Source organism: Pleurodeles waltl, chromosome 1_1 (genome assembly GCF_031143425.1).
Source record: "Pleurodeles waltl isolate 20211129_DDA chromosome 1_1, aPleWal1.hap1.20221129, whole genome shotgun sequence".
In the NCBI taxonomy this organism is placed as follows: domain Eukaryota; kingdom Metazoa; phylum Chordata; class Amphibia; order Caudata; family Salamandridae; genus Pleurodeles; species Pleurodeles waltl.
In genome coordinates, this window is record NC_090436.1 from 1,002,343,282 (window position 1) to 1,002,370,040 (window position 26,759).

The following is a 26,759-nucleotide window of genomic DNA, read 5'->3' on the forward strand; positions in this document are numbered from 1 at the left end:
CTTCGTTCAATAACTCTTTGTGTAAGAGCTCCTGGACACTTAAAATAATGTTCACAATCTTTAAGATGGGGGATTGTGGGTCTCTTAAATGCTATAGGCCAATATCCCTCAACAATAGTACAATGAAGATCCCGGAGAATGAAATCTTCAATTGTTTACAAGCTTGGGCAAGTGATAATAAAAACTTGTTCCCATGTCAGTATGGCTTTTGTTCAGGGATAGGTACAGGGAAAAGTGCCTGAACTTGCACTAGATTGTGAGCAGGCAAATATACTATCACCAGGCACTGCCCACTGTACCTGGCCTTTATGGACTTTTTCACTGCATTTTATTGAATGAATAGGACCAAGCTATGGCTGAGTTTGATAGATTTTAGTGTGGAAGTTATCCTGGTACACCTTTTGTACACATTACATGAGAATTTGGAGGCTGAGTTGCAATATGGTTGAGCAGGAGAAATTTCTAGTGTTTTCCCTTTAGTCAGCGGGGTGCGCTAGGGGTGTATTTTAGCACCTCTCCTTTTTATTCTTTATATTAACAAACTAAGTACCCACTTGTCCGTCACTACCAGCGATGTACCAAAATTTGTTAACTCACTTGTCCCGGCTTTATTGTATGTGGGCGATGCTGTTTTAAGGGCAAGAATGCCCAATGCCTTACCTACTTTGGTAGATTCCTTTGTCTCATTCATGGGTAGCTTAGACCTGATTTGTCAACTATTTATGGAAAATTGCATATGATGGTGTGCGGCACAGGCAGGCAAAATCTTCTTTCTCTTATGATTAAAGAACAGTCCCCAAACTCTGCAGAATTCTTGTTATATATGATTTATCTTTGATTCAATAGGCTCTTGGCAACCCCAGGTTAAGGCCACTCATGTGAAAGTAGACAGGGCGGATGGGGCTTTATTTATTCTTGTTTTCGGAGAGTAGGTAGGGTCCTTACTTCCTCCAATAGCAAGATCTACAATCTGCAGAGTGTTCCCACAGCCACAAATGGAGCTTGGGTGTGGGGGTTTCAAATTGCTTTCCCCATTTAGGTGGAAAAAAGGAGGATTTGCAGGTGGCTCTTAAACCTTCTGCCGATTAGCTCCCATTTCATCTTTCATTCTAAATTAAATCTATTATATGTTTCTGACCTAGTAAAGATGGCCCCACTCCTGCCCTGGGTTACAGTGTGGTCAAACGCTGAAGTAAGTTTAATACAAAGGGTTTCTTAGATTGTCTTGGTTTAGACAAGGGTTTTTCAATCCCGTGGGTGAAATATATTTGTAAGTCCCTTACGGTTATTGGTCTGCCTGAAATGTTTACAACCATGGATACTTTAAAAACAAATCTCATAAGAGGCTGTTAAAGTCCAGTTTTGAAGAGCTCTGTCTCTCCCAAAGAACGGAGGTGGGTTTTAGTAAGAATTCTATTTGTAATTATCTTATATTTTTAGTTTCAGGAGAGACAACATTCTACTTCTTCTTTTTAGATTTAGGGCAGGCACAGTGAGAAGTTTTTTGAGTTTCTCTGAAGGGGCAATGTTTTGGCACAGTAGTATATCAGCCTGCCATTGTACTCGGTTGGTTGAGCAATCTTTGCTGTAGTTTATGTTTTTATAACCCCTTCTGTGCCGCGGACGTAGTGGTCACGTTCTGCGACCCAGTGCTCCTGTGCTGAGGACGTAACCATTACATCCTCGGCCCGGACCCCGGAGGGAGCGCTAGCGCTCCCTCCGTGTGGTTCCTCCCACCGCCCCAAAGCAGGGATGGAAGGGGAAGACCTTCCCCTTCCACTCCCACCCCCGCCCTCCCCCGTAATGACGTCAGCCCGGGATAGTGTGCTGACATCATTACACACTGCCGGTTGCACTGGAAGCTATTTGCTTCCAGATTGCGAACGGAGAAACAGGTGAGTTTCTCCTCCAGTGGGTGGGGGGTTTGGGACAAAGAGGCACCGGGGGAAAGGATCGGGCAGCAGGAATGCCCACTAGACGCCAGGGATTTTTTAAATTTATATATTGTGGAAATGTTTTGTTTTGGGGAGCGGCCCCTTGGGCAAGTGTCGCTCCCATTTGGGGGGCCTGTTTGTGTGCCCATTTCTGCCCCCCTTGGGGGCAGATCAGCCTAATATTTTTAGGCTGATAAACCACTAGACGCCAGGGATTTTCATTTTTTCATTATTTATGTTGTGTTTTGTGCTGGGGAGCGGCCCCTTGTGCAAGGGTCGCTCCCATTTGGGGGCCATGTTTGTTGTGGCCTTTGGGGGGCAGATCAGCCTTATATTTTTAGGCTGATCAAACCACTAGACGCCAGGGATTTTTTTTTCGTCTTTATTTCTGCTGTGTTTTGTGTTGGGGAGTGGCCCCTTGGGCAAGGGTCACTCCCATGTGGGGGGCATGTTTGTTGTAGCAATTTCTGCCCCCCTTGGGGGCAGATCAGCCTATTATTTTTAGAGGGGGCAGAAACCACTAGAACGCAAGGGATTTTTTAATATGTTTATTTTTGTGGGGGGGCCCTTGGGCAAGGGGTGCCCCCCAAGGGGAGCATTGAACTGTTGGGCATTTCTGCCCCCTTGGGGGCAGATGGGACTATTTTTTTTTAGGCCCATCTGCCCCCAAGCAGGGCAGAAGCCACTTAGACACGAGGGATAGTGTGTGTGTGTTAGTGGAGGGGGGAAACCCCTTGGGCAAGGGTCTCCCCCCTTTGGGGGCACGTGTATCAAGGCCATTTCTGCCCCCCTTGGGGACAGATTGGCCTATTATGTTTAGGCTCATCTGCCCCCAAGGGGGGCAGAAACCACTAGAACGCCAGGGATTTTTTTTTTGATATGTTTATTTATGTGGGGGGCGTCCCCTTGGCAAGGGGCGCCACCCCCAAGGGGGCATTGAACTGTTGGCCATTCCTGCCCCCTTGGGGGCAGATGGGCCTATTTTTTTTTAGGCCCATCTGCCCCCAAGGGGGGCAGAAGCCACGTAGGCACCAGGGATTGTGTGTGTGTGTTTTTGTTTTTGTTTGGGGGTGGCCCCTTGGGCAAGTGTCGCTCCCATTTGGGAGGCCTGTTTGTGTGCCCATTTCTGCCCCCCTTGGGGGCAGATCAGCCTAATATTTTTAGGCTGATAAACCACTAGACACCAGGGATTTTCATTTTTTCATTATTTATGTTGTGTTTTGTGCTGGGGAGCGGCCCCTTGTGCAAGGGTCGCTCCCATTTGGGGGCCATGTTTGTTGTGGCCTTTGGGGGGCAGATCAGCCTTATATTTTTAGGCTGATCAAACCACTAGACGCCAGGGATTTTTTTTTCGTCTTTATTTCTGCTGTGTTTTGTGTTGGGGAGTGGCCCCTTGGGCAAGGGTCACTCCCATGTGGGGGGCATGTTTGTTGTAGCAATTTCTGCCCCCCTTGGGGGCAGATCAGCCTATTATTTTTAGAGGGGGCAGAAACCACTAGAACGCAAGGGATTTTTTAATATGTTTATTTTTGTGGGGGGGCCCTTGGGCAAGGGGTGACCCCCAAGGGGAGCATTGAACTGTTGGGCATTTCTGCCCCCTTGGGGGCAGATGGGACTATTTTTTTTTAGGCCCATCTGCCCCCAAGCAGGGCAGAAGCCACTTAGACACGAGGGATAGTGTGTGTGTGTTAGTGGAGGGGGGAAACCCCTTGGGCAAGGGTCGCCCCCCTTTGGGGGCACGTGTATCAAGGCCATTTCTGCCCCCCTTGAGGACAGATTGGCCTATTATGTTTAGGCTCATCTGCCCCCAAGGGGGGCAGAAACCACTAGAACGCCAGGGATTTTTTTTTTTATATGTTTATTTATGTGGGGGGCGTCCCCTTGGCAAGGGGCGCCACCCCCAAGGGGGCATTGAACTGTTGGCCATTCCTGCCCCCTTGGGGGCAGATGGGCCTATTTTTTTTTAGGCCCATCTGCCCCCAAGGGGGGCAGAAGCCACGTAGGCACCAGGGATTGTGTGTGTGTGTTTTTGTTTTTGTTTGGGGGTGGCCCCTTGGGCAAGGTAGCTCCCCCTGGGGACACACTACTAAAGGTATTTTCTGCCCTCCTTGGGGCAGATAGGCCTATTTTTTAGTAGGCCCATCTGGACCTATGGCAGAATCCACTTAGGCACCAATTTCTAAATGCTTGATGGTGGGATGTTTGTCAACGGACAAAGTATTTGCAATTGTGGAAAAAAAATCCTCCTTTTTGTTCTAGTTCAATCCTTTTTCTTTCTTTGCTGTGGCTCATTGCGGTTTTGGTGGTGGTTGACCTGCGGTTTGCATAGTTGCATGTTTTAGGTAAGTAAAAACAATTTACTCCAAAGGAGTATTGTTGCCATGCATGAATGACATGTTTGTAGGTGGTGTACTAAATGCAGGTTTGTGGGAAATTGTCCTTAGAATTGTGCACAATGATATTTGTGTTGTCTTATTTCTAATTTGCTTTTCTTTATTTCTTTTTAGTGGGATATCATTGGTGATTGCTGTGTCTGTGCAGAGTAGTTGCTGGTGATTCAAGCTTTTTCAGGCAAGTGAGCGATATAGTTTTTGAGTTTATAACTCTTACTAATAAAGCTACACTTTATTACTTATCTTGCACAGTGCTGGTTGTTGGTGGTGCATTTGTCCAGTTAATTTTCATAGGAAAGATCATGGCTAGCCGCAGGTTGACTCCTCAGCAGGTGGTTGGTATGCTTTTTGAGTCATTGTCTGATCATGATTATGAGACTGACTCTGCATCTGAGGCAGAGGAGGAAGTGAGAGATTCTGGCAGTGAAGTTTCTGTCGGAGAGGAATCTTCTGATGAGGGAGCCACACTCAGTGCAGATGAAGGGCCTGTTTCAGAGGAGGACACTGATGTGCCATTAGTGCAGCAACCTGGGGCTGAAAGGTTTCCCGTTAGAAGACCTGAACTCTGGGTTGCCCCAAACATGGAGCAGCCAGAGTTGCCTGCCTTTACTGGTCTCCCGGGGTGTACAGTCAATACAGATAACTTTTTGCCTGTCAATTTCTATGAGTTATTTGTGGATGATGTGTTTTTGGAAGAGATTGTTGAGCAGACTAATTTGTATGCGGAGCAGTATTTGAGGGACAACGCTGCTAGACTTAGGCCGCACTCTAGAGCTGCCCACTGGATTCCCACAAATTTGGAGGAGATGAAAAGGTTTTTAGGTTTGACTCTTTTGATGGGGTTGATAAGGAAGCCGTCACTGGCTTCTCATTGGTCTACTAGTCCCTTGATGGCAACAGCTATATTTCCTGCAACAATGAGTTGTAATCAGTATTTCTTCTTAGGATGCTGCATTTTATTGACAATGCATTAGCCTTGCCACAAGATCACCCTGATTCTGACCGTCTTTTTAAAATTAGGCCTGTCCTTGATCATTTTGTAGATCAGTTTTCAGACGTCTATGTTCCAGGCAAAGAAATAGCTGTGGACGAGTCTTTGGTCCTCTTCAAGGGTCGTTTGGTTTTTAGGCAGTACATTCCTAGCAAGAGGGCACGATGTGGAATTAAATTGTATATGCTGTCTGAAAGTAGTACAGGATATGTGTATAATTTCCGTGTCTACAATGGTAGGGATTCCATTATCGACCCCTCTGGTTGTCCTCCCACTTTTGGAGTTACTGAGAAAATTGTGTGGGAACATGGTAGGCGACTGTTCAACAAAGGTCACCATTTGTATGTAGATAACTTTTACACTGGAGTGCAGTTGTTCAAGGAATTGTTTAGAGTGGACACTGTTGCTTGTGGCACAATTCGTTGTAACCGGAAAGGCTATCCAAGGAAGCTTGTCTGTAAAAAACTTCAGAGGGGACAGTGCAGTGCCTTGCGGAATGATGAGCTGCTAGCTTTGAAGTTTTCAGATGGGAGGGATGTCTACATGCTAAGTACCATCCATGATGAGAGTATTTCCCCCAGTGACTGTTTATGACCAGGTTGCTGAAGTGCGCAAACCTGTGTGCATTTTAGATTATAATAAGCACATGGGAGGTGTGGATAGAGTTGATCAAATGTTGGAACCTTATACTGCTATTCGTAAGTCTTACATTTGGTATGAGAAGTTAGCAATTCACCTCTTCCACTTAGCAACTTTTAATGCTTTTATTGTGTTTAAGGATAGGTCTCCAGAGTCAAAGATGACATTTGTGAAATTTCAGGAGTCAGTGATAGAGAGCCTTATGGTGGTGGAACAGGCTAGAGTTCCTAGACAAGCAGTGGTGGAGGATGTGTCTAGATTGAAAGATCGCCACTTTGCTGAGCACATTCTTCCCACACCCAAAAAAGACTTTCCAGCTAAGAAATGTAGAGTGTGTTTTTGAAGAGGTATCCGGAGGGAGACTCGAATGTACTGCCCAGATTGTCCTTCAAAGCCTGGGCTGTGTGTGGGTGGTTGTTTTAAGAATTACCACACCTAGAAGAATTACTGGGAACAACCATGAGTGTAAACTGTCTGTTTTGTATTTTCATGTGTTCAGTTTCATGGTTAGCATTTCTGTCATGTACTTAGTTAGAGCTGTTGTGTTTGTAGTTTTGTAATTATTTCTAATTAGTTAGTGGTTTCTTTGTTTAAAAAAAAAGGTGATGCCATTGTGTGTGGAGTGGGGCTTGGCTGAGGGAGTACATAGTGTACATATTGACTTGCTATTGGCTACTGCAACACACTGCCAGCCAAACACCAGTCCACACACACCCATCAGCTGGTGTGATTGCTGTATCAGGCATGTGGGCGTATGTAAGTGATGGGCCCTTGAGTGGCGCTGTCTGTCGATGCGAGTGTTGTAATGTGCTGGGCCCGTGGCTGGCGGCGTGAATGGTCTTGTGCGTGTCATGTATGAAAGGTGTGTGAATGGACTGTAAAGCGGTTGGTGCCTTGCCGTGGCTCTCCAGCTCACGAGCTGTGAGTCATTGGTTCAGTTTTTTGGCCTTTCAGTTATTAACAGTGCTTTTCATTTTTGTGAAATCTCTTGTTAATAAAATTTGATCCACTGAACCATCGCTCACGCTCGTGCCAAATCCAATCAGTATGTGTGGTAAAAATGACAAAACCTGCTCCGCTGTCATCAGGCGTCGCAGCACACCTGTGACACGCTAGGTGCCTCGGGTGGGACCCCGATGATGAAGCAATCCACTAACTTAGTTGGTGGGTGAGGGGTCTTTTTAATATTACCTAAGTGCATTTCTTTTCACAATTTTTTTGTTTGGAACATCACATAAGTATGTGGACACACCAAAATGATCTATTGCAAAACTACCTTTGTTGGGGGGTGGGGGGAGCACCTATGGTTTTGGCCCTGGGTGCAGCCTTCATCTAGGGAAACCTACCAAACCCAGACACATTTTAAAAATAGACACCCCAAGGAGTCCAAGGAGGTGTGGCTTGCCTGGATCCCCCATCATTTTCTTACCCAGACTCCTTGGCAAACCTCAAAAAATCATATTTTCCTCACTTTTCCTTGTTGGATCAATGCTGCGGCACACATTTCCTACCACACAGCGTTCCCCTCAGTCCCCCAAGTAAAATGATACCTCACTTGCGTGGGACCCCAAAGCAGAGTCAGCCTAAAAGATGTATAAAAGAAAAATATGTGCTTATCAACTCGCTGTGCTATCCCCTCAATCTCTACAAGTTTTTGGCCTTATTCTGTTGCAGGCATCTGGCCCACCCACACAAGTGAGGTATAATTTTTATCTGGAGTCTTGGGGGAACGCTGGGTGGAAGGAAATTTGTGGCTCCTCTCAGATTCCAGAACTTTCTGTCACCGAAATGTGAGGAAAAAGTGATTTTTTTAGCCAAATTTTGAGGTTTGCAAAGGATTCTTGGAAACAGAACCTGGTGAGAGCCCCACAAGTCACCCCCTCTTGGATTCCCCTAGGTGTCTAGTGTTTATAACTGGGCAGGTTTGCTTGGTTTCCTTAGGTGCCGGCTGAGCTAGAGGCCAAAATCCACAGGTAGGCACTTTGTAAAAAAAAACTCTGTTTTCTGTGAAAAAATGTGATGTGTCCATGTTGTGTTTTGGGCCAGTTCCTATGGTGGGCGCTAGGCCTACCCACACAAGTGAGGTACCATTTTTATCGGCAGACTTGGGGGAACGCTGGGTGGAAGGAAATTTGTGGCTCCTCTCAGATTCCAGAACTTTCTGCCACCGAAATGAGAGGAAAAAGTGTTTTTTTGGCCAAATTTTGAGGTTTGCAAAGGCCTGGTCAGAGCCCCACAAGTCACCCCATCTTGGATTCCCCTAGGTGTCTAGTTTTCATAAATGCACTGGTTTGCTAGGTTTCCCCAGGTGCCGGCTGAGCTAGAGGCCAAAATCCACAGGTAGGCACTTTGTAAAAAACACCTCTGTTTTCTGCGAACAAATGTGATGTGTCCACATAGTGTTTTGGGCCATTTCATTTCGTGGGCGCTAGGCCTACCCACACAAGTGAGGTACCATTTTTATCGGGAGACTCAGGGGAATGCTGGGTGGAAGGAAATTTGTGGCTCCTCTCAGATTCCAGAACTTTCTGCCACCGAAATGAGAGGAAAAAGTGTTTTTTTGGCCACATTTTGAGGTTTGCAAAGGATTCTGGGTAACAAAACATGGTCAGAGCCCCACAAGTCACCCCATCATGGATTCCCCTAGGTGTCTAGTTTTCAAAAATGCACTGGTTTGCTAGGTTTCCCCAGGTGCCGGCTGAGCTAGAGGCCAAAATCCACAGGGAGGCACTTTGTAAAAAAACCTCTGTTTTCTGTGAAAAAATGTGATGTGTCCACGTTGTGTTTTGGGCCATTTCCTTTCGTGGGCGGTAAGCCTACCCACACAAGTGAGGTACCATTTTTATCAGCAGACTTGGGGGAACGCTGGGTGGAAGGAAATTTGTGGCTCCTCTCAGATTCCAGAACTTTCTGTCAAGGAAATGAGAGGAAAAAGTGATCTTTTGGTCATATTTTGAGGTTTGCAAAGGATTCTGGGTAACAGAACCTGGTCAGAGCCCCACAAGTCACCCCCTCTTGAATTCCCCTAGGTGTCTAGTTTTTAAAAATGCACTGGCTTGCTAGGTTTCCCCAGGTGCCGGCTGACCTAGAGGCCAAAATCCACAGGGAGGCACTTTGTAAAAAACATCTCTGTTTTCTGTGAAAAAATGTGATGTGTCCACGTTGTGTTTTGGGCCCTTTCCTTTTGTTGGCGCTAGGCCTACCCACACAAGTGAGGTACCACTTTTATCGGGAGACTTGGGGGATCGCTGGGTGGAAGAAAATTTGTGGCTCCTCTCAGATTCCAGAACTTTCTGTTACCGAAATGAGAGGAAAAAGTGTTTTTTTGGTAGAATTTTGAAGTTTGCAAAGGATTCTGGGTAACAGAACCTGGTCAGATCCCCACAAGTCACCCCATCTTGTATTCCCCTAGGTGTCTAGTTTCCAAAAATGCGCTGGTTTGCTAGGTTTCCCCAGGTGTCGACTGAGCTAGAGGCCAAAATCCACAGGTAGGCACTTTGCAAAAAACACCTCTGTTTTCTATGAAAAAATGTGATGTTTCCACGCTGTGTTTTGACCCATTTCCTTTCGTGGGTGTTAGGCCTCCCCCCCCCCCCCAAGTGCGGTACCATTTTTATCGGGAGACTTGAGGAAACACAGAATAGCAAAACAAGTGTTATTGCCCCTTGTCTTTCTCTACATGTTTTCCTTCCAAATGTAAGGCAGTGTGTAAAAAAGACATCTATTTGAGAAATGCCCTGTAATTCACATGCTAGTATGGGCACCCCAGAATTCAGAGATGTGCAAATAACCACTGCTTCTCAACACCTTATCTTGTGGCCATTTTGGAAATACAAAGGTTTTCTTGATAATATTTTTAACTTTTTATATTTCAGCAATTTAATTGCTGTATACCCGGTATAGAATAAAAACCCATTGCAAGGTGCAGCTCATTTATTGGCTCTGGGTACCTAGAGTTCTTGTAAACCTACAAGCCCTATATATCCCCGCAACCAGAAGAGTCCAGCTGACGTAACGGTATATTGCTTTCAAAAATCTGACATTGCAGAAAAAAGTTATATAGTAAAACGTGGAGAACAATTGCTGGTTTTTTCACCTCAATTTCAATATCTTTTTATTTCAGCTGTTTTTTTCTGTAGGAAACACTTGTAGGATCTACGCAAATGACCCCTTGCTGAATTCAGAATGTTGTCTACTTTTCAGAAATGTTTAGCTTTCTGGGATCCAGCATTGGTTTCTCACCCACTTTGGTCACTAACTGGAAGCAGGCTGAAAGCACAAAAAATAGTAAAAATGGGGTATGTCCCTGTAAAATGTCAAAATTGTATTGAAAAATTGGGTTTTCCATTTCAAGTCTGCCTGTTCCTGATACTGGGAAGATGGTGATCTTGCCACCGCAAACCCTTTGTTGATGCCATTTTCAGGGAAAAAACCATAAGCTGCCTTCTGCAGCCCTTTTTCCCCATTTAAAAAAAAAAAAAAAAAAAAACTTTTCACTGTATTTTGGCTAATTCTTGGTCTCATTCAGGGGAACCCACAAAGTCTGGGTACCTCTAGAACCCCTAGGATGTTGGAAAAAAAGGATGCAAATTTGACATGGGTAGCTTATGTGAACAAAAAGTTATGAGGGCCTAAGCGCAAACTGCCCCAAATAGCCAAAAAAAAGGCTCGGCACAGGAGGGGGAAAAGGCCTGGCAGCGAAGGGGTTAATACATTTTATAGACGATTCTTTTTATGCTGTCTCAAACATATTCTGAAATCCCTTGCCTTTAAGAAATGCAGAGATGCCTTAACATATCGTCAGCAGTCCTGATGTTTGTTATAGTGTATGTTGTTTTCTTAAAATGTCTGTAAGTTGCAGGAAATCAATGGAAGGGTAATGGCAGGTTACTCAGCATAGTATAGGGACCTGTTGCCTTCACCATAGCGGTGGCTTCTCCTTGATGTATCAATGTACTTTATTGCAGAGGTTTTGTTTATTGTACGAGACACGTCTCTTCCTGACTTGTGAAATTTCAAGTTGTATTCATTTTATGGTATTTCACTGTAATGATGAATTGTATTATGCTCTTTTATCAAATCAAATAAAGATATATTGACTTGTGTACTAAATGTTCTTTTCCTTCTTTTAAAGAAAAAGCACTGAGTGAGCAATAATGTATTGAGTACTGTTGTTGCATGCCAGTGAATTGGGATTGCTTGCCCACAACACCTCCCATGAAGAGGCCTTGAACTACACTGCTTTGCTACCCTTTAGAGAGTCCAGTGCCACTGTAGGCAATGGCTGCAAAGCCCCTTTCTGATATGTATATGTTTGCTGTGTATGTTGTCTGTTATGTGATGTGTAGTGTTTGGTATGTTTTATGATGACTGTAGCTCTCACCCGAAACGTAAAATGTGAAAATTAATGAAATACTTAAAAAATACATGAATGCCATTCAGAGAAAAAATGTATTGCTACATGTTAACACTACAGAATTAATTAAAATAATATTTTTATTGTTTTTTGCATTGGTATGCAAGCCATTATGGGGCATTATTTTTTTTGTTACTTATGTCAGTTTGTACGGTTGTGCATAGCAATGGATTTGTATAAGAATATGGAAACTAGTTACCCAGAAACCCATTACTTTCACCCCAACAATCAACTTTTAAATTATATTCCTCACCATTACTCTTGTTCTTTGGGGGTAATCCCTTGAACCCTCTCCTACTTAGCCCTCCCCACCCCCCACCAATTCTTGTGAAGCGCACATCTCATAGTTTCCCAACTTCTCCTCCTCAAATGCATGGCTATAGTTTTCTTGATATATTTTTCCATGGTAATGGTTTTCTTTGTTATTAATTCAAGATAATTCAACATAACGTGTGTAGCATTACCTATGCTGAAAAACCATAAATAGCCAATCAGCCGCTGTGGAAAACTGGCTGTCAATGCAAGTCTAGCAATCACAACCAGCAGGCCAATCAATTGCAAAATTCTTAAAGAAATGGAATGGAAATTATGATTCATCATACCACTGATTTTCGACATTCCGGTGTCTTAATGCCTGTAGAGCACTTCTGTGCAAGTTCCGTGATATCTTTGACGCGCTCCACTTGCTTCTCGTAAGAGCACTTTTGAAGATACTGGGAGAACATAATAATACCCCTGAAACAGAATCAAGCTGTAATCAAAATCTAAACAAAGCAAACATAAATTAGAATATGAATGTCCCTCAGGGTAAAGGGTCCTCATTTTCAAACACCCACTAACCATGTAACACTCAAAAGTCAATAAGGGGGAAGATTCCATCGCTGATGCATAGCGTTGAACTGTAAAGCAGATCAGTAACAAATGCTACATACAGCACCTTACTAATAGCCAAGGACAGTCATAAAAACATCAGCACTTTCGTGGAATTTACGTAATATTTTACAGACCCCTTTTGAACAAAGCGCTACAGAAGATATTTTGGAAGGATTTTCAACCTCAATGAGCTTGAACAAGCAAAACAAAAATCAGTGGCGTGTTACAGAGAAATCCGTGCAAACATGCGAAGTACTGAAACTAAAAACAAAGAAATGCTGGGTGGTGCGAATATTGCAGTAAAAAATGAATCCGTCATAATAACTACAGTATCCTCATCTCTCAAAGAGATTCAATGATCAGAGGCGTTTTTCCCCCGTTTTCCGGATCACAAGTAAGAACAAGTTGATACATTTTGGGAATAATGATGCATAAGAGATATCTGATTGCAAAAACTGAAAGCTAGGGCGAAGGAAGTATATAGAAAAGCCAACAACTTCCACTGCACTGTGCAGTGAAACGCATTAATTTACAATCTTAAGCGACCTCAGAATAAACCCATAGAGCAGACAGTTAATATCAAAGTAAATGAGAGCAGGCTATACCAGCCCAATAGCGGATTGCTACTTGAAGACACAACTAAAGCAAGAAGAGCCCCAGTGCGTTAAGGTTGGAAGTAATTTTCAGTTTTCGTTACCCATGTCATGGCATAAATAATAACGTTGCCTTCTAGAGGCCAAACCGCAATTTGTGTACATATTGGTCATCCACTGTGGGTTAGGTGAGGCGCAAATACACTCAGGGCCCAATTCTAGAAGCCATGTGCTCATAAATCATGTTTAAAAATAAACATTGCAGGATTACAGCTTTTTGGCATTCACAAAGGTAACCTAAAAGCAGTAAATCCATTTACTCTTACATAAGTGTATGTCACAAATGGGTACAATAAAATAGGAATACGTTTAACGCAAAAGAGGGAAGAATGAGACGATCAAGGAGTGGCTAGCCATGAAGTTTTTGAATGCCCACAAACATGTACATTTGTGACCATTCACAAACTTTTCTCTGATGCTTTCCCACCTTGAAAATAGCCAGTTACTCCAGCAATCAGGGCCGCCTTTGGAGCAGTGCGACCCAGCAGCCGCACCTGGCGTTCATCTCGCAGGTGCTGTGTTTAGGAATAACGTACCTGCTGCGGAGTTCTTTGTGTGTGGAGCAGTTTTCAGGCAACAACAAAAGTGTAAAGATAACTCTGGAGATTAATGTTCCTGCTAGAGAAGGATTGAAGTTGTGTCTAGTGTTAGGTATGATTCATCACAAAGTATCTCACAGGGTTAAAATGCCTGCTGCAAAGAACACTGCAGATCACAGAACTGTGTTTTATGTGGATAGCCTGAACAAAGAGCGGCATGCAAACTGCATAGTACACCTTAGAACATTAAGGGCCATATTTATACTTTTTGACACAAAACTGCGCTAACGCAGTTTTGCGCCAAAAAAATTAGCACCGGCTAACGCCATTCTGAAGCGCCATGCGGGCGCCGTATTTATTGAATGGCGTTAGCCGACCGGTGCTGCCTGGTGTGCGTGAAAAAAAACGACGTACACCAGACAGCGCCGGCGTAGGGGAAAATGGCGTTTGGGCGTCCAAAAATGGGGCAAGTCAGGCTGAGGCAAAAAAATCGCCTCAACCCGATTTGCGCCATATTTTTACGACGCCCAACCCCCATTAACATGACTCCTGTCTTAGCAAAGACAGGAGTCATGCCCCCTAGCCCAATGGCCATGCCCAGGGGACTTATGTCCCCTGGGCATGGTCATTGGGCATAGTGGCATGTAGGGGGCACAAATCAGGCCCCCCTATGCCACAAATGTTTTTAAAAAAAAATACTTACCTGAACTTACCTTAATGTCCCTGGGGTGGGTCCCTCCATCCTTGGGTGTCCTCCTGGGGTGGGCAAGGGTGGCAGGGGGTGTCCCTGGGGGCAGGGGAGGGCACCTCTGGGCTCATTCTGAGCCCACAGGTCCCTTAACGCCTGCCCTGACCCAGGCGTTAAAATCCGGCGCAAATGCGGTTTTTTTTGCCCCGCCCACTCCCGGGCGTCATTTTTGCCCGGGAGTATAAATACCACGCACATGCCTCGGAGTCATTTTTTTAGACGGGAACGCCTACCTTGCATCTCATTAACGCAAGGAAGGTGTTCACGCAAAAAAATGACGCTAACTCCATGAACTTTGGCGCTAGACGCGTCTAACGCCAAAGTGTAAATATGGAGTTAGTTTTGCGTCGAAAAAAACGACGCGAATTCGGCGCAAACGGAGTATAAATATGCCCCTAACTGTTTCTCTAGTCTTTCTTTAGCCTAGATTGGTAAAAAGGGTTTGTTTGGACAGAAATACATTCTTATTAGTAAAGCCAAAAACAATCACCTATGGTATGTTTCAAATCCTGAATTTGCTTCTTAAGACCAAACGTTCTTAACATATGCGTATTGTTATGGATTGCCCGCTACTCACTGTAATCCTTACTGTCTAATGTAACATTTCCTGGGGACTGATTTACACATGTATTATATTCATTGTCGCTGTATAATGTGTGTGTGATGTTAAGTGCTGTGACACCTACAGTGGTATGAGCGGCACATTAAGACAAATGAAATGCATGTTAGACAGGAGCCAAGGAGCGATGGGTGGCAATGTCGGAGGATGGTAGTGAGGGAATATGGTGGGAGGTCATTGGGGTATCGGGGGCCAAAAACGGGTTGTTTCAAAGGGCGCCACCAAAGCTTAAGCCAGCTCTGCCGGCAATACGCTGAAATAAATGCCCTTCCACGGTGAAAAGAGAAGAGAACACACAAACTTGTTGGGATAGTGCATTCTCAATTGTGGATAAAATAAGAAAAATAGCCATTTGTACGTCAGGTCTTCCTTTCCTCAATACGGAACTGTACACTGTGCACAATAGGAAGGAGTGGTAAATCTGCATCTATGAGAAGTGGAACTTTTACTGCTGTAAACTTAGGGTTTCCTTTCTGAACAGGTTCCTCAGAAATTATTTGTTATCTTTAATAAAGGTAAACATTCAGTTAAACCCAGTACCAAAATGTATCTTTGGGGATATGTGTGTGAGCACAAAGAATAACCCGGTACTCACTCTAAGCCATCAAAAATGTTTTTTTATTGCAAAATGTTATTGATTTTCTTGCTTTTATTGATTGTTATTGATTTTTGCCAACATCTCCACAAATACAAAAATCAATAGGCAGTTAACTTGACGATATTATAGATTATTACCTGGCTATGAAGAAAGCTTAATGGAAAATTTGACAGTCATTTCCAAGCTCTCCAGTGTTTAATTAGGGTGCAGGGAGAAATCAATGCAGAGAATCCTACTGTCCACGATCGATCAACAGGACGCATTACCTCTTCTTAGTTTGAAAAGAGGTTCAGGAATATTTTTAACCTCCTCCAGTTCTGTTGCCTTAAAGGCAGATTTAAAGGCGATCTGTCTGCAGCCAAAGATTATACTAATATTAAAAGCAAAACATGTTTTTATAGTAGAGCGTTTCCATCTGCGCTCTTAAACTTCCATAATTCATGATGAGTTAAATCAAATTTACCTCAGAGAAAGGACGAACCTAAAAGCTAAAAAAAAAAATCTGCCACCCAAAAGTAGTCTTTAAGAATCCTTTTTCCTCGCTTGGGCAGCCGCCTACTAAAATTCATTGCAGTAGGTACTAGATGTTGTCTCATTTAGGTCATGTCAACAGGGTTCAGTTTCCTTGTGCTCCATGTTTATCATCCACAATACAAAGACTGTGGCCATGTGATCTGAAGTGGTGCTGGGAAGTGGCCGGGGTATTGAGTTAAAAAAAACTTTTACTCCCTGTAAAGTTCTAGAAGCTAATGGAAACTGACAAATAGTTGGTTACCTCTAAAAAGACCAAAATGGTTGTAGACACAATTGTACATAAAAAACGTTATCGAACTGTCTTTCATTGATATTGATGAAAAACATATAATTAACAGGCATAAAATCCAACATAATCCAAAATGTTTTCTCATATAACACCAAAAGCACCAGTAACAAATGCGCATGAACGTGTCAATGTGGCTGTGGGGATACAATATGACCAGCACATTTACACACGGCAAAGTCTGTGCACTAATTCATTGCCCGTGCCATCTTGTATAGTGTAGATATTCAGTCTCACTATGCAAGATCTGCAATATTACAGAATTGTCAACATATATAATAATAATTTCTAGTGCTTTTATCAGGACACTTTTTAGAAACAGTTACAATCATGCCAAGAAAGCAGTCCACTAATTGTTTTAGATCACACCTGTAAATAATAATAGATTTCTTCTACTGTGTGAGGCCTTTTACCAATATTAATTATATGTTTATTTAATAATTTGTTACATCACTTTTATCCAAGCTGCATTGCATGCAAATACCAATGAATGGTATAATAAAAAGTAATACTACACGTCTCTAAAAGGATAAGATATCAGCATTCTGCTACAGGCAGTAGATGCTCCTTTTCTTGTTTCCTGTAAATAGAGTAGGGGCAGAGTGGATAGAGATAGAGAGATTTATCCTGAAGTGTGGAGCATCGAGTGCGAAGGAACAAAAGAAGCACAACGAGGTCAGGAAACGGAGAGAAGAAACTGTAAGCTAGAACAAAAGCACTGAGAAGGGTTTAATGGAGAAATCAATCACCACTGTTAAGGCAGAGCAAGTGCATGTAAACATAAAAAAAATGCAAAGATAGAATGCAACTGAGTAGTGATCGGAACGTACTGAAATTGAATGCGTTATGGAGAAATATATGTGTGATAGTGAAGATAAAAGAGGGAGCAGATGCAGGAATTTTGAATAGAATAAGGTGACATAAGGAGATACTAAAAACACCATCACATGGGAAAGAGAAATAGATTTTAAACTGTATTTTATTGATTTTTCATTCATACCTTATAATAAAAACATAAAGGGCAACGTTGTCAGTGTCACACATTTTACCACAAGACGGCAACAAATATGGGTGCCTCCATCATATCAGGTATTACAACATCAGAGAGGTGCACACATTTGCAGATACAGTAAAAAAAAAAGAAAAAGAATTAACACATAACATTACCTGGTCGTCATATTTATAAGCAATATCAGCCTCGACTAGGTTAGTTATCCCTCTGTATCAGAGCTACCGTCGGAGCTCGAGTCTCCAGCCACATTAAATTTTTCAAGCAATTGTGCCCAAAGCACAATCTCTTCCCGTGACCTTTCATCGGAGTGGGCCAGCCTCGGGTGATGCTCTTCCGCCACTCCATTAAGTCTCTCAGCCACTGGGCAACCAGAGGGGCTCCTGTGCCCAGCAATCAGATGGTCACACGATGTTTCACTTGGTGAAGAGCTAGTTGGGCGAGATTGTAGGGGATTTTCTGTCCTTTTGACCTGGCCACGGCACCCAATAAACAGGCAATTGGTTTCAGGGGAATCACCAGTCCGGTGATCTCTGCAATACGTGGTATTACTTGTCTCCAGAAGAATTAGACTCCGATGCATTCCCAATCTAGATGTAGAAAAGTGCAGCTGATCACCCCACAGCTTACACATGTGGCCTTTCTAGCAGGTTCTTTTCTGCTTAGCTTATAAGGTGTATCATAGGTGTGGTGTGAAAAATGAAAATGAAGCAGCTTGAACCTTTTGTTACCCGACACCGTGCCTACCAGTTGCAGATGTGCAATCCCACTCAGTATCTGCAAAGGACTCTCCCAAGTCATGCTCCCAGGCCCTCCGCACTACAAGTGGATATTTGCACATGTCTCCCGAGCGGGCCCTTTAAAAAAGTGGGTTGACCCTCCCCCACCCAATGAGCCCATCATGCACTTCCTAAGGCTGCAGCGCTGCAGGGAAATCAGTCCACAACTCCTTCTCAACACTCTCTAATTTGGTGTACTGGAAGAACTGTCCGGGGCTTACACCAAAGGAGTCCTTGGCATCTTGGAAGGTGACAAAGGTTTCACTGGGATACAAATCTTCTACCACCTGACAACCCCCTGTCCTACAGAGATCTATTGACATGTCACTGTCTATAGCTCGAAAGAGTACAAGAGCCAACACCTGTCACTCCCTGTTTAAGGAGGCAATAAGGACAACCTTCTGAACCACCTTTTCCTAGACCACTGCTGTGGTTTTAGCTATATATGGTGCAGGATACTTCCATCTGGCCCCGCTCATCAACAACCATGCCAAGATCTTTCCTGCAGCCAGATTCCCCACTAGCTGCTTCTCCCTAGTGTTCTGCTAAGCCATCCAATGAGCAGCATGTTGAAAATATGCTGCGTAATAATAAAACTGTATATCGGGGGCAGCTAGCCCCCATCCTCTAAGTCCCTCCTAAGCACAACCAGTGCCACCCTACTGCGTTTACCCGCCCATAACAGGGACACCAACAAGTTATCCAACCTCCTAAAAAACCTAGGCTCGAGTGGGAAAAGTGAGTTTTGGCTGAGGTATAGACAGCGCAATGGGAAGACCATCTTTGTTATTACTGCTCTGACCTTCGCGGAGAAAGGAAACCCTGTTTCAGAATGCGATCGAATTCTCAAGACCCAGCACAACCCTGTCCGCATTCCTGGGCCTTTGCTCTGCTTTGGTATTAGTGACCCAAATCCCTAGATATCTGAAAACTCCTGTCTCCCAGTGTGGCCCCACAGCCGGAAATTGATCATGGTGTTTCCCAATTAACCCACCCAGGGGGAATAAGAGTGATCTCCGGACATTAACTTATAGACCAAAAACCTCATCAAAAACTCCCAGCAGTTGCATTAGGAGCAGAACCAACTCAGCTGGGGATCGAACGTAAACAAGCACATCATCTGTATAAAATGATAACACATGGGTGGAATCACCCACTCAGATCCCTCAATGCTCCAGTTCCCTGCACAGCAACACATCAAGGGGCTGGACCGTAAGTGCAAAAAGAAGGGGGTGAAAGGGGACACCCCTGCCTGGTTCCCCTAACAACCATCCACAACTCCGAGTGGTCACCCCCAACCCTAATGTAAATAGAGGGCTCAGTGTACAGGAGCTGTTTCAAGTCACAGAATTTGGGTCCAAATCCCAGGTCCCTCAAGATAGCCATTAAATATCTCCATTCCACCATATCAAATGCTTTTTTCAAGATTGAGGGAGACCAATGCCATGTCCTCCTTGCCACCTAGAGTGTCATGTAGAACAGGGGTAAGCCTGTGCAAATTGTAGTTGGTACTACTTGCAGGCATAAAGCTGCATTTGTCTTTGTGAACCACCACCTGCAACTTTGATGCTAGGAGTTTTACATAATACCTTAAGGCACAAATTAGGCATGGTAAGGGGACTGTACAAAGAGGGATCCACCAGATTATTTCCTGGTTAAAGCATGAAGCACACAATTCCATCTCATAAGGACACTGGAAGGATCCCCCTCCCTCGCCTCCAGGAAGACCTCCCGTAATTTCTCCCTCTGCAAGGTAGATTAAGTCTGACAAAAGTCTATGGGGAACCCATCCCCATGAGGGGCATTGGACTTATGAAGGCATTACCCAGCTCCTCTACTTTGATTTTCTCTTCCATGTCCTGTATGTGACCTTGCTGCAACTGCCAGGAACCTGTCTATCACCCTCTCTTGGACAGTAGTGTCCACCCAATACACCATTTTAAAGAGCTCTAGGAAGGCAGCTAAGATCTCCTGCCGCCTGGTCCACAGTTCCGCTGGAACATTCTAGATTCATAGTATGGGAGTCATCTCTGTTACACACCTAAGAATCCAGCCAATATCTTGCCCGATTTATTGTCTTCCCTGTGTAAGAGCTGATGGTAGGATTTAAGGGTGGTATTATCCAAAGTATCCCAGAGCTACAGTGTGCACATCCTCTGAGGTTGCTTCATGTTTCTGGAGGTCAGCCAATTATCCCTCTTGTACTTTAAGGTCCGCTACCAATCACCTATGCACCCTACAGACGGTTCCTATGCATTCTTCTCTGACCACAGCCTTGAGGGTCTCCCACTCAACCGCTCTAGTGTCCAAAGTTCCCCAATTCACTTCCACTTAGGTCTCTAGAGTTTGCACCAGTGTTTCCTGGCACACAAAATCAGTTAAGAGGTTGGAGGGCATTCGACAACTTCTTGTCCTATGAGACAAAACTCCCCAGGAGAGGTTCAATAGCACAGGAGCATGATCAGAGAGAAAATGCCCCAGATGCACCACTACAGGAATCCTTGCAAGATCAAGTACGCCCAGCAGAAATCTGTCTAGATTACTGTAAGTACCATGCGTTAGTGAGTGACAACTGTACTCACCTCCCCTGGTTGCAATGTGCGCCAGCCATGCAACAGTCCTGAATTACGCATGGTTGCCTGTAGGGAATCCACCTTAAGTGGTTTAGTGCTCCTTTTGGGTGGATACCAATCCTCTTCCTCATTCAGGATACTGTTAATGTCACCTGCCCAGAGAATAGGGGAGCCCAAACTGTCCTCTTTCAGGTCCTGGAGTCCCCTATAAAAGTGCCATTTGTCTATGTCAGGGCATATGAGTTGAGAATAGTGACATCCCTGGCATCCAATGAGCCCTGCACAAAGAGATAGTGCCCCTCCATGTCGGCTTCACTTTAAGTTTGTCTAAGGAGGACCCCGTGGCCATCCATATAACCACCCCCCTGGGGCATGAGGAGTAAGAGATAAAATAGTTGACTCCTCCATTTCTTACTTTATTTCTGCACTTACCACACTCCCATGAGGTGCATTTCCTGGAAACAAGCTATGTGGACGTTGTGGCGTCTGAGGAACGTGCGGACCCTATAACACTTGCTGTAATCTCTGAGCCCTCATATGTTCCAAGTGATCATATTTATCTGTACAGCCATATGTACAGGATAACCCTAACTGCTCTCCAACCCAGGCACCCACCCACACAAAGTTCCATATTTCCCACCACCTAGGATAGAGTCTCATGTGTTGTCTGCTTCCCAGTACTCCAATGGTAAACAAACAACTCCTAAAAACGGGGCCACAGAACAAGAAAACTGTATGAACTCCCTGACTCCGGGTTAAGCAGCATATCAACATCAACAATTTATCATACTGCAAATTCAATGCATTTCCTTCTGTCAGGACCTACAACCTAATCCCTGACCCCCCAACACGTTCCTAACACTGAATGTGGAGAGGGATCCGACAACCTCAGGCACAAAATAATGCCATCTTATATAATACAGTGCATGATATACCAAACCAGCACCAAAAGGTAGCCCCTGAAAACAAACATCCTAGAGGACCCCAACTGCATAAGAGATTCAACGAGAGGACTCCCCCTGGCATAAAAAAGAAAGGTGGTTAAACAGTGGTTCTACACAAAGGCATCTCAAAAGTAAATACATAACTTCTCAGAATCAATTTGCATCGACGAGGTCCTCCGAACAGACCCAGTGTTCTTCAGCCTCGGGGGCTGTTCCGAGGAGGCCAGTGTCATGGTGCTATCATTCTTAATGAGCACCCTAGATGGACCTGCCTCTGAAGCCCTCCAGGAAGGACCACCTGCACAAGCAGAGCCCCTGGTTCCCGACATCCTGGGTCCTGTTCCCTCCCTGGGTACCACACATCCACACATCCTCAGGGTTCTCAAAGAAGTTAGAGTTGTCCCCGACAACAACCTCCGTCTGGCAGGATACAACAATATGTAGCAGAGGCCCATAGAACAAAGCTTGGCTTTGACCTCTAAGAATGTCCTACGGGCCCCTTGCACATTATTGGTGTTGTCTGGGTAAATGGAAAGCTTCCAGTTCTCATACCTCACAGTGTCAGTATCCTTAGCCGTGCAGAGAATGAAGTCCCTGTCTTTGTAGCTCAAAATGCGGGATACTATGGCCCACAGTGGCACCCCAAGATGAAACAGCGCCACAAGGGTACGATGTGCTCTCTCAATGGCGAACATGGAAAGAATCCGGAGGGCTTCAGGGTATCTTGGATCCATTGCTGCACAAAGTGTTCTTTGACCACCCCACCCCTTCCAGGAACCCCAGGAGGTGCACATTGTTAGGGAATGACCTTCCCTGTGCATCTTCCAGCTGCACCTCCAGGGCCCCCGACCTGCACATGAACCAGGCCACCTGCTTCTTCAAGGAAACCACATCAGTTTGGAGCTTCACTATCAAACCCTGACAGGCAATTTGCGGAGGTCCATACGCAGCAGGTTGACCTCTAGGGCACAGTTTCAATTTTGTTCTCCAGGGCTACCCTGGAGCTCTGAATGGCTGCTAGTATCTCCGCCCTGGAAGGTTCATCCGGGGGAAGATCTGGATCAGGGCACCCCTCGCAAGAGCTCTTGCCTGTGGCTGCTGTAGAGCGGCTGATGGTGTACTGCTTCATAGTGTTCCCCTACAGGGACCCAGACTGTTTATTCCTCCCCATGGATATATCATAGTGGCTTCAGAGGACCTCATGCCTGAGCCCGCAGGTCTCTAAAGGAGTAAAAGGCTCAACAGGAACCAAGCCTTCCTCACAGCAAGCCACGTCTTGTAGTATATACCAGCAGATGGAAAAGGCATCCTTGTGCCCAACAGAATATACCAATGTCCCCCCAATCAAGAGGGGGTAAAGCCAGATGGCTCTCCCCTTCTCTAGAGACCAGGGCAGGGGGACTGCAAAGGGCAAGGATGAACCGGGGTTGCAATGCCAGGAGGCAGAACACAGTCCACCAGTGGGATTGATGGTGTTCCAGTTACAATAATGATCAGCTAGAGCAGAGTGTACAACTCCCATTCAATCACCCTCCAAGGTTCTGAGATTGTTAAAATGCATGGCACAGTGCCCAACATGGTTGCTTAGGTATTTCAGGGAGACGAACGAACCTCAGGGTGGTGCCAATAGTGGAAATCAACATGTAGCTAGGCTGCTCTCGCTCATCTGAATTGTTGGCTGCTCGCCAGCTCCGCCGACCTCGCCCTCCCCACAGTCCCCCGCATCCAACACACCACCTCCGGCGGCAGATCCTTCTCCCACCTCGCCCCCAAGACTTGGAACTCCCTTCCCACCAACCTATGCAAGACCCAAGACGTACTAACATTCAGAAAACACATAAAAACATGGCTTTTCGAGCAGTAACCGGCCACTACCCCCCCCCCCCAGCGCCTTGAGACCCTTCCGGGTGAGTAGGGCACTTAAGAAATTATTTGATTGATTGATTGATTGATTGGCTCAAGTACCGATGTCCACGAGGCCACACCACAAATGAAACCTCCACTGAGGCGACTGTTAGTCCTGTTAGCTCTGCCAACCCATGCTCAGCCCCACTCTGCCTCCAGCCTGCTGCAAGGCCCGAGGGGTAAGCCTGCCACAGGAACTATACGAGAACCTCTTACCGGGCCCAGACCGCCAAGGATCAAATGCTTCAAAGAGCACCAGGAGGGGCCTGGCTCAGGACCACACTCTAGGAGCCTGAGAGCTCCTGCTCTGGGCGGAAAGGAAATGCTAGTCTGAAGGGGTATTGCCCACTTGTGAAGCGACCTCGAGAGTCCAAGAGGTCGTTGCTCTGCTAGCCTTGGGTCTCACCACCCATAGGCCTCCAGGCCTGCCACGAGGAGTCCCATGCTGCCACTCCTTGGGGTGTCCCCCACCTCATGGTGCTGAATAACAGGGTGCCGGGCTGTTGCTTGGCTGTGCCTGTCCGTGATCGGGAGTCAACAACAGGATTCAGGCCAGGATTGTGAAGGACTGGGCTGGGATCAGAGGGAGCCTACTAGGTGTGTGTCCTATCAGCCATCTAGCGTGTGCACACTCCCTGCAAAAAAAGTAATAATTACTGTGAAAAACTAACATATCATGAAAAAGCCGTTAAGGAGAAGATTTTTCACTTGTTAAAGCAAGTGACAGTTCCTGACCCCAGATGAAAATTGTTACAAAAAAAAATGATGAGTCAATAATTCTGAGAATCCTAAATGGGGAGGAAAACAGGGTAAGACTCAAAGATGAGAATACAAAGCAGAGTAACCAGAGCTAAAGACCAGGAAAGAAAACAATCTCAGTTTTCATAGAGCTGATTTTGGAGGAATTCAACAACATCTAGTTTTCCGTGGCAGAGAGGCAGGTAGTGATCTAATTATAAAGGGACTGAGTGAAAGGGGAAACTGAGATCTGGCAACCATTGGCATAATAGTGTATGTTAAAACCACACAAAGAAATAATGGAGGCTAAACTAGTAGCATAGATCGAAACCAGTAGAGCACTTAGCATAGAGCCTTAAGGTACATTACAAAGCATAAGGTAGGAAGAGAATACCACCCCTTTCCAGTAAACTACAAAGAGCGATTGGTGAGATAAGATGCAGCCATTTATGAATAGTATCCGAAATCCCTAGTTTAAAATTAAAACAAGGATGCATAACAAAGCATAAGAATTGAGTGATCCACCATGTCAAAAACAGCAAAGAGATTGACGAGAATAAGGATAGAAGATTGTTCATTGCGATGAGCATTAAGTAGAATATTAAGCAAAGAAAGATGTGCCGGCTAATTAGAATAGCCAGAACGAAAACCGTATGAACAGAAGATAAAACATTGAGGTGAAAAAAGACAAAGGGCATAAAGTAAATTCAAAAATTAAGTTAGATGCAGTAGTTGTAACAGAATCCATTGAGGATGATAAAAAAAAGGCTAATATAGACACCCACACCCTTGATCCTAGGGTAATGGAAAAAAAAAATTATTTGGAGGTAGTATTTGCAGCAGCCTACTTTACCTATTAAGCTCTCAATACTATAACGTATTTATGTGTTTCTATGCATTGATTACATACAATTTGAATTGATGTATTAGGCAGTCATAATACTTGTTGGTACTTAGTATTGAATTAATATAAAGTCCCACCCAGTTCTCATTGATGGAACCATTTATCAATCCTTCGTTTTATTTATGAATTCTTATCCTGGACACTCTAACACTTGGCACAACTGGATGTAATATACACAGAAGAGACAGCCACATCCTCAGTAAGGGCACCTATTCAAACATGGCTCTCTGTTTAAAGCTAGGTTAATGGCATACACACTTGCACAGCAGGCTATAGGTAATTGTTTGAAACCAAACTTTGTGTGCTCAGCTTTTTAGTCCATCCCTGGTATTCAGGGAGAGACTGAAACCCACAAAAGCTGTGCGGCCAGCATCACCTGTCAGAAACTAAGATGGGACGTTCTTCCAAAGATAAAGGCAGTATTAGGCAATCTCTTAGTTATTAGTAGATGCCAGACTGCCAATGAAGGGGCATGGCAAAATATTACTTTGCTAGTGCACCAAAAATTCTAGCACATTCTCTACTTAAAGAGTTTCAAGCATTAGGTTTATTTAACATAATAATACCAAATCTGATTTATTTCAGACTATTGAATTATGGGCCAGATGTAGGAAACTGTTTGCGACTCGCAAACGGCAAAATTTGCCGTTTGCGAGTCGCAAAACGCAGTTTCCTATGCAGAAATGCATTTTGCGAGTCGGAACCGACTCGCAAAATGCATTTCCGACTCGCAAATAGGAAGGGGTGTTTCCTTCCTATTTGCGACTCGCAGTGGGATGCAATGCCATTTGCGACCGCGTACGCGGTCGCAAATGGCATCGCAGTTACCATCCACTTCAAGTGGATGGTAACCCACTCGCAAATTGGAAGGGGTCCCCATGGGACCCCTTCCAGTTTGTGACTGGACCCAAAAATATTTTTTCAGGGCAGGGAGTGGTCCAAGGGACCACTCCCTGCCCTGAAAAAATACCGAAACTAAAGGTTTCGTTTTTTTTTTAAGTGCAGCTTGTTTTCCTGTAAGGAAAACGGGCTACACTTAAAAAAAAAAAAAACTGCTTTATTTAAAAGCAGTCACGAACATGGAGGTCTGCTGACGACAGCAGGCCTCCATGTTTGCGAGTGCCTATACTCGCTATGGGGCCGCAATTTGCGACCCACCTCATGAATATTCATGAGGTGGGTCATTGCGACCCCATAGCGACTCGCAGTCGGTGTCTGAGACACCGTACTGCATACCAAGTTGCGAGTTGCAATTTGCGAGTCGGATGGACTCGCAACTTGCAATTTGGTTTGTTGCTACATCTGGCCCCAAGTTTCATATTTCTGAATAGATACTGACTACCATTACCCAACCTTATTTTGCATTCTTCTAGCACAGGACTAGCTAAATTAGTAAAATGAGATTTAATACCAACAATGCCTTCTTATCAAGAATACCTTTATTTCAACATGGCTCTAATCTCAATCTGCCTTAACCTAGATGACTAGGGGCCACATGTACAAATATTTGGATTTGCAATTTCCTAATTGTGATTCCATGTAAATCTCAATTCCTGGTGGGTTGCAAATAGACCGGCCTCATTCCCACTGGGAATTGCAAAAATTACAGGGATGGTGTCAGCAGACCACCATGTCTGTGATTGCTTTTGAATAAAGCAATCTTTTTCTTTTTTGAGGCAGCCCG

General features: G+C 44.6%; 1 protein-coding gene across 2 annotated transcripts in view; it reads right to left on the reverse strand.

Moving 5' to 3' along the window:
• Nucleotides 1-26,759, reverse strand: part of LOC138291226 (albumin-like) — a 447,949-nt gene that overhangs the window by 351,809 nt on the left and 69,381 nt on the right. For both annotated transcript variants that reach the window (XM_069230303.1, XM_069230304.1), the window contains exon 3: nt 11,976-12,108. In XM_069230303.1, coding sequence (XP_069086404.1) covers nt 11,976-12,108 — 133 coding nt within the window. The remainder of the gene's footprint in view (nt 1-11,975; nt 12,109-26,759) is intronic.